The sequence below is a fragment of the Limulus polyphemus genome, unplaced genomic scaffold (assembly GCF_000517525.1).
Source record: "Limulus polyphemus unplaced genomic scaffold, Limulus_polyphemus-2.1.2 Scaffold3011, whole genome shotgun sequence".
Taxonomy (NCBI): domain Eukaryota; kingdom Metazoa; phylum Arthropoda; class Merostomata; order Xiphosura; family Limulidae; genus Limulus; species Limulus polyphemus.
The window spans coordinates 14,513-24,899 of record NW_013668621.1 but is presented as its reverse complement, the minus strand read 5'-3'; the positions used below and the strand labels follow the sequence as shown (position 1 = coordinate 24,899).

Below are 10,387 nucleotides of genomic sequence, written 5' to 3'. Positions count from 1 at the left end.
TGATCTTCTATAATCTTCTAACTCTCCTGTCATACCAATAAAGTTAACTTTCTAAATTTTTGATGCTTTTCTTTAATTTATCTCTTATACTCTTTGTGGGCCAACCTATTTTTTTACTTGCGATTACCCTTTTCTTTCTATAAGGAATATGTTTACCTTGAATACTTATAAAATTATCTTTAAAAATTGTCCACATCTGATTAGTGTCTCCAAATAACTCAGCTGCTCAATTCACAACAACAGATAATTCTCGTTGAATCCCTTCAAAGATTACTTTTCGAAATTTGTAACCAAAACATCATTATTCCTTATTTTCATATGCAGCAGAACATTGAACCTAATAGAGCAATGATCACTTGCACCCAGATGTTCCCCAATTTCCATCCTCTTGATCATTTTATATGTGAAGTTAACAACAAATCTAAAATAGCATTGTTTCTAGTAGGTTTCTTGACTAATTGGTGAAGAAAACCATTTTGAACAGTTTCAGAAAACCTCTCTCCCTCACGGTTTGACTCCAGCATTTCCCAATCTATATGCCTGAAATTAAAATCACCCATAATTATGACTTCATTAACAGCTGAAATCTCATTATATAGTTTCTCACTAGTTTAATCAGTATCATTTGGTGGTCTGTAACAAATTCTCACTAAAAGCTTTACCCCTTTATATCCACTAATATAAACCAAAGTGGATTCAATCTCCTTGCTATTATCTTTGGTATCCTCAACTTCAACAGGATCTAACTCACATTTTGCATATAAAGCTACTCCTCCTCCCTCTTTAGTAAACTATCCTTATCAAATAGCCTGTAACCCTGTATTTCAAAGAAATTTCTGTCATCAAAATCATCTGCGTTTAATCATGTTTCAGTTATTTCCATGATATCAAAATTCTCCATTCCTACCAGTGCTCTAAAGTCATCTGTTTTATTTCTTATACTTCTAGCATTACAATAGTAACAATTAAGCCTACACTTATAACTACTTCTATACTCATTTCCTATGCTAAACATTTCTCTGCCTTTTATTCTTTTTTGCATTTAGTTTTTCCTGGTCCTCATCACTGTCTAGTCCTAGTTTAAAACTTCCCTTACATCTGAGTTAATAGCCTTAGAAAACAAGCCAGACCCTACTCTATTTAAATGCAAACCATCCATTCCACTGAACTGATCCCACAAGTCCAACCAGCCAATTTGCTCATCCTCACATACTAACCTAAGCCTATCATTTAGCCCTACTTATAACTTCATCCCCACAATTAATTCTGGGCAGAATCCCTGACAAAATTAAGTTATGGCCTTTTTCTTTAAATACCTTTATCAACCCCTTGTAATTAGCTCCTCTGATCTACATTTCCCTATATCATTAGCCCCTACATGCACCACAAACACTGCATCTCTGCTTGCCCCGTTTATTATATCTCCTGCTCTGTCAGTTATATCCTCCACCCGTGCCCCTAGGTAGCATAATCTGATTCTTTTCACTCTATTTACCCCACAGACTATTCTATCCACATGCCTTATCAAGGAATCACCTATAACTATAACCTCCTTATCATCCACATCCTTCTATGACCCTTTTGTTTTCCTTCCCTCTAATAGCTGAAACCTGTTGCTCAACAGAATGGGCTCATAATAACTAAATTCACTACTTTTTACTGTAATAGTATTCTTTCTAACTTCCTGAAAGTCATTGTTAGCTGATGTATCCCTTGCATGTAAAAGCTTAAGCTCCTCTTCAAATTCTTCTGCCATTTCCCACAGTCTATACTTGTCTTTATCTATTGCCTCTACTTTAATCATAATTGCCTCTATCTTCTCATCCAACTTATAAACTCTGCATAAAAATTGCACATCTTCGTTACCAGCTTCCTTAAAAGTACATTCCAGTCCCGAGCTCCAAAATAAAACCCACTCATTGCACCCATTACACCTAACAAACTGTGAATGCTTAATTCCTACACTAGTCTTAACCATTGTATTTATACTTATAGACTAAAAATAAATACTCAATACCAAATACCAGTAGTCTATTGTTAACACTGTTACTATGAAGCCTAACTTTTAAGAATCAATTATGTCTTTTTTTTATCACTACTTTGTATTCACACTAAAGTAATAAAGCGTATCTTTAATTATATAGAACTTAATAATTTTTAGAACAATATATGTAACGTTAATAATAAAATGTATTTAGCCTGATTTATATTATAACCTACATATATCTATAAGTTGAATTTAAACTATTGGATCTAAGTTCAAGTAAACAAGTTAATCCTTAAAACACCAAGAGACAATAAACTAGTTTTTAGATTGCAATTATTTAATAAAACAATGTATTTATCCTGTTTTGCGATTTACCAGTAAGTTGAAATATACCTAGGCCTAAAGTACAGTTACACGTACTAAGCCTATTTTCACATTGTAGTAATAATTTACACCCCTAAACTCTAACTTAAACCTTTGACCGTCTTACTTTTATTTACCAATCTTATTATATCTAGTTATTATTTTGTTATTTAACCCAAATACTACAAATTATAAAAATAATATCAAATAGCTTTCAGAAATCTATAACTTGAGTATAAGAGCTTAACTTTTCAACGTCCTCCGTCCCCTGTAATTAAGGCAATATGAATTCTACAATTACATGTATTTTATGACTAAATAAACTCTATCACAATATGACCAAATTATCATCAACTCTAGAAACCAATGTTCCTTAGCTAAATTTGCCAGACGACCTTTGGTCACTGCGACCCCCCATCATCTCTACAAGGATGAAACAATTCTTGATGTTTCTTGACACAGTTCATCGTAGTTCATAACAAAGGTGATATGTGCACCTTTCAGACTCCAAAGAAAAATGTTGACTCAAAGCAGACAACTCATGATGACCCTAGAAACCTGCTTGTGACCCACCATTTAAAAAACACTGCTATAAACTATTTCACTGAGCTAAAACATCAGCTTTTTTTCAACAATAAAATAGGTACAATTTAAGTGTAATGCAACAATAATAATAACAATACCTTTAAATTTAATAAAGTAAAGCTAATTATTAAATCTAATATTTCCATTTTAAGAAATGTTTTTACTCTTCTTCTTTGCTATCATGGCCACGATCACAGGTTGCTACAGATACATATCAGGCACTCATAAATTGTTAGGGTGGTTAGTTTTTCAAAACTTCTTAAAACTAACAATACTCTTTTATTATATAAAATAAAAAAACTCACTTTAAAGGCATATTTTCTTGTTATTCTATCATCAGCAGAGCAAGGTGAAATTCTATAACTGGGCAGAATGACAGACCCAAGAAGTCTGTCTTCTTCAGGATCTAATAAAACATAAACATATTGCTTAATAAGAGCTACACAGTAAAACATAAGTTTCAGTGAACAACCAATATAAATATGCAGATTCAGTCTTTAAAATCTAAAAACATTATTACAGTAAGCCTGTCTACAAAAATATGCCAACAAATTATAACATTTTGAGATTTGAAGGTTCTTTCTAATATTGTATTACAAAAGTAAGAACAAATAATCTCAGTTAAACATTTCATTTACTAAATATAACTGAAACTAAGTATAGCATAATTGTTTACCATTTACGTAAACAATTCCTTATGGATCTGAGAAGAAAATATTTAATTCTATAATCAGTAGATTATAATACAGTAGAATATTTAACATGTTTTTCACACTTTACCATGAACAGTTCCAATTTTACAGGAATGTGTTTTTAAAAGTAATTAAACAGCAAACAGCAGTGACATACATATGATGTAGGAATCTTTTCATACAGTCTAACTCATAAAAAGAGAGAGAACAGATGGATATCATAAAAACCACAAACTTCAATACACAAAGTTCACATTTTCTTTCACAACATTATCAACAGGTGAAGTTTAGAATCCTAGGATAAATCACACTTTCAAAAAACAGTGAAACTTAAAAAACACAGCTAATCTATTATTTCTTGAAATAAGATGCCAAAATTGAAGTTACTTTTTCTTGGAATACATGGCTATTTAAATAGATATTTCTGAAGTACTGTTTCTTGGATCTGAAGCTATTTCTTGAAATACAAATAACCAGTTGTTTTTTTTTAACCTTATGTTTAAACAAGCTCACCTTTATAGAAGAACAAGCAGTAGTCACTTAAGACAAACCATCTTTTCCTCCACTGTCTCAATGGTCCTCCCTCAAGCCTAAAAACCCACCCCTTTAATGTAACTTGGGCTTGATTGTCTCGCTGTATATTTGGTGGCCTAAAATAAAATCAGTAGCTTTATATAATGTATATATATAATATTAGTTTTATTTTTGAGTATATTAATGTCAAAAAAACAAAACTTGTTAAAAGCATAAACTTATGTTAGAAAACTGCATAACTATAACTTGTGGTTAAGTGTATAAAATACTCAATCACTATAATATACACTTCTCACAATCCACACAAACAAGACTATTACAGTAACATACCCACTCTTCTGGTTTGTGTATAACTTATGTTAGAAAACTGCATAACTATAACTTGTGGTTAAGTGTATAAAATACTCAATCACTATAATATACACTTCTCACAATCCACACAAACAAGACTATTACAGTAACATACCCACTCTTCTGGTTTGTGTATAACTTATGTTAGAAAACTGCATAACTATAACTTGTGGTTAAGTGTATAAAATACTCAATCACTATAATATACACTTCTCACAATCCACACAAACAAGACTATTACAACAACATACCCACTTTTCTGGTTTGTGTATAACTGGAACAAAAATGTATGTTTACATTGAAACTGACAGATTTTTTAAGCAATCCAGATTGCCTTAATTACATTGTAAACAAGTAAACCAAAAACCTTGGAGATCATTTTAATTGACAGAGCAAATAAGCACAGAACAAATTCAAACTAGAAATTAAGTCTGGAATTTGTTTTTTATAGAAGCAAAATTGGAGACTTTCCAATGCAAATCTTTTATCATCCAAACTTAGAAAATTAGCTACATTATAAATTGCTTACATACATTTCAGAATACTTATAATATTGAACATACACTTAAAGAATGTCTATTTTTAACATTAAATGTTACACATATAATATGAAATTGCAAGAGAAATTATTTGAATCACTACAGATAAAGCTCATTAAGGCTATGACTGTGTTCAGAGGTTCATTCGGTAGTGAGGAATTCAAAGATAGTTCTAAACACTCAACAGTTCATCAGGCAGCATTCAAGCAGTGTCTCTTTTTTTTCTTTCTTGTTTATAAAAACCATTTGACAATGTTTGAAAAACAATCATTCATTAAATGTCACTGACATAAAAAATTCAATATTTTGATCTGTATAATGTCCATTACTTAAGGATAGTTGTATTAACGAAAAACACACACCACTAAGAAACACATAACATTTCCTTCAGTGCACTGGATCAGACAATTATGGTGAAGTGTGGGGGTATATCTAGTGACTACATTGCTTCAATAAAATGTACTTTATGCCTAATACATAATGTTGTTAAAATAATCTGACTGATAATAATTCTCTCACTTGTGACTTTCAATTATAGTTGAAGGTCTTTATTTATTCAAACTGTTATTGTTTCTCTGTTCTGTTTTGCTGTCTATTTATCATTATGTTTATTAAGTATCTTTAATTAATTAACAATTTTAAGTTAAAAAGACTAGGACTGTTAACCTGCTTGAAAGGGTAAATGTTACATACATTTGTTTTTCTCAAGTCAGCTGGAATTCTTTTATTTGGCCACAAAAGGATGTTCTTGCAATGCAAATTACTGTATGTAGCTGTATGGGTATTGCACAAAGTACATGTACATAAACAATGTGCATACTTTATTTTTATTTTAAATATAAAAGCATGATTACTCTTACATATAACATATTCTTAAATACAAGTGAATGTTTTATTTCATTTATATGGATTACCTGTAAAATGAAAAGGTATTTTTCAATCACATATAAACTACTAGTTATGGTGAAATCATCAGTAAATTATGAATATTAGTATTACCAAAGTTTCAAATCTTACTCTAGTAACATGTTTGGAATCTTCAAAGATCAAAATATAACCTTCATTATAGCCCTAATTAAGGTTGAATATTTGTTTTCATAGATAATATTAATTCAAATATATAAACTGATAACTAAAGTCATCTAAAAACTAAATGCCCTATGAATAAACAACACATGCATTATTATTATTTTCCACATCCTAATCCTCTGATCTCTTGCACTCTCAGTTTCATATTGATAACTTTACTTATGCACTGAAGGAAAAAGAATAAGAATGAAGGGCAATACAATGGAATTATTTTGCCTTAAATTTGATTATTAAAATTCAATCTGAAACCTATTATTACAGAAATTAGAATAACAAACTAAGAGATATAAAAGGACAAAAGTACTGAGTGACAAAAAGGAAACCTTCATCAGAATATCATTACAGAGGAATGAAACATATTCCTACAAAACAAAAACCTTCTAGCCAAAATGAGCGAGTACAAGCTTTCAACTGAAACTAAAACACAGCTGCTCCTAGTCTTCAACATCAACCATACAACGTTAACATATTTTACTATAATAAGGGTACAGAAAGTAATATACAGTGAGCAGAGCTCACTAGCAGAGGTTGAATGATTATCAATATATCAAGACTACAATAAAATAACCATGAAAATCATCCTTCTTTAGTTCTAGTGGATCAGAATTTCCGTACTATTATACATCTACAGAAGAAAGAACTTCCAATGAATAAATCCTGATTTGCAGGAGTACACTCTCTCTTAATCTACAGTAAAATAACATGCTATGAAAAAAAAAATGTCCAACAGTCAGATTACACCAGGCCAATTCTATAAGAGCTAAGAATCACTAATGAAAGTAGATAATTTTCACAGTTTTACAGAGGGTTGATTATATTATATTAAAAATAATTTTAATATGCAAATAACAAAGTTATTGATAACTACAGCCAATATAAACTCACAATAGAATGGCATGTATCAGCACAGCATTTTGACAGGGAGTAACAGTGTACTTTGGAAATGACAACCTTACAACTGAGCCTTTTACAATGGCAACTATACTAGAGGGTTATTTAAGATGTACATCCATCAGATAGAGCATGATCAGAAGTAGTTACATGAACTATAACAACATGGTGAGATTCCAAAATTTTTTTGATATAAGGTACTCAACCTCTTTAATAGTAGTATACAAGCTCATATAAAGACTAAACAACAAACTATATTTTTACAGCATCACTTTTAGTGAAATACACATAATGAACACACACACACAAGCTAACAACAAGCATACCTTTTGTAATATCCTATGTATAACACACATACACTAAGAATAATTCACTTATTCTTACATTATAAACCCTTTATTCTTGAACACAAACTCTTTAAATTACTTATACAATTTCTTAACCCCATTAACTCTGTCCTAATTAGCTATTTGGTATTTGTTTTTGCATTTTTATGTCCAAGCATCTCAATATTTTTTCCTACTTTCTGTTCATTTCCTTTCACAATGTCCTAATAATTATCCCTGTATCTTATCAAATTTCCAGTCTATTTATAAAAAATGGGTAATAACATGGAATGAATTAGTTTCAGCCAAAGGGCATAAATTTTATTGGATGCTGTCACAATCCGATGGGTAAATCGGGATTTTCGGCAGAATGCTGGCAGTGTCCACACGGGTTTGAGGAGTTAAAGATTCTCCATGTGGCCACATAATAAATTTGTCATCAGTATTCCTCTTATAAAATGACTGGGAAAAGATTGTGGTTGAAAGTGATAATTTTTCAAAATTTTCTATCTAAATATTTGCAAAGATGGAAGAAATCAGTGAGTCCTTTGCTAAACCTTCTAGTTGTTTAAAGAAACAGTCTTGTATTTGAAGTCAGTGGTCTATATGCAACAAGTTCCATAAGGGTGTCTTCATTCAGATCACTACAGTTGGTAAGTATGGTGTTATTAAGCAAATTCTTTGTGGTCAAAGGGAAAGTTTTGTTGACTGGGATCTTGGAAAAAAAAGAGGAGATCACTGATGTCTAAACTTACAAGGAGGTCATTGATTGATATGTACATTCTGAAGAAACTGGACTAAGTTCTGAAGTGACCCTTATGTGGGGATGGAATGGAAACCAAAAACTTTGAAATCTTGTGAGAAAGTGAGTCAATCACACTAACTATTGGCCAAAGAGGAAAATCAGACTTATGGATTTTTGACTGACCACCTGACTCTAACTTTGGCATTGTTTTAAGAGATAAAGGGTTTCTTTAGAAATTTGTTAATTTTGTGGTTAATTATATGTTCTATTTGTCTGTAAGGGCCTTGAAGAACTTCTTTGCATTTGCTATTTTTGAGAGTATGATAGATTCTAGTATGGTAATCTCTTGTGTTGTTTTCCTAGTTGGCAAATAATATCTTGGGTCTCATTTCAGGTTAATAATGACTTTCCTTTTTCCTGTAGTGTTAAGGTTTATTTAGTTGTCTACATTATGAAAAAGTACCATCTTTAAACTGTTCTGCAACAGTTTTGGGAAGACTGTGCTGCTGGCTCTAGATTCATGGCAAATGTATTATCTCTGATTTTCTAAGATTCTGTTTGAATTTCCTTTGTTACTTCTTTTCCTTCTAACCATCCATTAAGCCTTCTTGTCAACATTCTAATCACTAACTTATGTTGCATTTAGTAACATCACTGTATACTTTTTGCCCCTGCTTCGATTCACTTCCCAATTTACAATTTGAGTATTTGCCCATCTCCATTTCTTTGCACACTTGTCTCCTATATATTTTTCATCGTTGTCAATATTTTGATTTTCATTTATTTTATTAAATCCTTATAAAATTCAATCTCCCCATCTCATAGTGAGTGGTTTCCTTTGGCAAATTTTTAAATGCTTTTCAAATTTCTCTTCTGTCTGCCAAATATACAGTTTTCCTACATTATTCCTCTTACAATTTAACTCTCTCTTCTCCAGCTTTTAAAGTGTTCGCTACTATTTTAAATAATTACTTTTTGAACATCCTCCTTCCTCTTTCCCTTGAAGATATTCAGCACTTCCAAAACTCCTTGTTTTATTATTTTTTACTTCTTCCCAAACTTTCTTTTCTCTGTTATTTTTTATATCTTTTGATATAATTTCTGCAATTCCTTTCTTCTCTTAATATAATCTTTTCGTTCCTTATTCCCCAGTTCTTTGATATTTTTTCAGTGCTTACTTACTTCTCTATTTTGCTCTCTAAATTATCAATCAAAACAATCAATTCCTCTTCTCCTTTGACCCTAATCCTCTCTTCCCCAACTTTCCAAACCATAGTAATCTTCTCTAAACTTTACTTCTGGTATTTATTTTTATCTATCGTCACTTCTTTCCAAATCATTTTCTCTTGTGTACCAAACACTTTTTCTATGTCTCCCCTTCAATTCCAAGTTATATTTTCTGACTTTACTTCTTCCACTCTCCTCTGCCATCAGTAAACAAACAAATCAGTTTACAACAATCCCATTAACCTTAACAACACTTTCTTCTTCTAACTCTCTCCCTCTTTTCTTATCAAAAAAATTCTCTACATAATCATCAGTATCTTCTCTAAATATTTCAGTCCACATCATAATTTCAAATAAAGATTTACTGTGTTTTTATCACTTTCTAACAAAAATCTTGTTTAACAATGTCTAACTCCATCATTATCATATAGCTTCCCCACTCATACACACAGAAGATTTAAACAACGTGATATTTTTTATTGTCATTAATACAATGAACACAAACACTAACAAGAACTATACTGCTGTATGATACAATATATTTTCAAGTTGAAGGATTATCTTATGCAACATATAGGCTAAGTGGCCAGGTCAGATATCTCAAGATTCAGGGATAGCCATCTCCAATTTAGAACTGCTAATCAGTTGCAGAACTCATCAAACTATTAACCAAACAGTATAAACAGCTAAAAATTCAGTATGTTCAACTGTCTTCCAATCCAAACAACAGTACATTGATCACTATAAAAACCCAACAGAGAATTACATTCCACATAATTTTTTTAGTGTGATATCTACATAATGAACACACATGGAAAAAGAATAATTATATCACACATAATTTCCTTAGTGTGATATCTACATAATGAACACACATGAAAAAAATAATTATATCACACATAACTTCCTTAGAATGATACAAATAATGAGCCAATAAATACGTTATATCTCGTACTAGCTGTAGTATCCGTCCCCTAATGGAAGTTATATAAATTCATGATTAATGAAAGGTTATCTTAGGACATGGAAAGTTGCTTCCCTTATATGTAATTGTAAAA

At 31.1% G+C, this 10,387-nt stretch overlaps 1 protein-coding gene across 1 annotated transcript in view; it reads right to left on the bottom strand.

Annotated features, from left to right (window-relative positions):
• Window positions 1–10,387, bottom strand: part of LOC106468447 — an 81,791-nt gene that overhangs the window by 60,618 nt on the left and 10,786 nt on the right. Inside the window, exons 4-5 of the mRNA XM_022396784.1 lie at window positions 4,141–4,277; window positions 3,241–3,341 (exon numbers count right to left, since the gene is read on the bottom strand). Coding sequence (XP_022252492.1) covers window positions 3,241–3,341; window positions 4,141–4,277 — 238 coding nt within the window. The remainder of the gene's footprint in view (window positions 1–3,240; window positions 3,342–4,140; window positions 4,278–10,387) is intronic.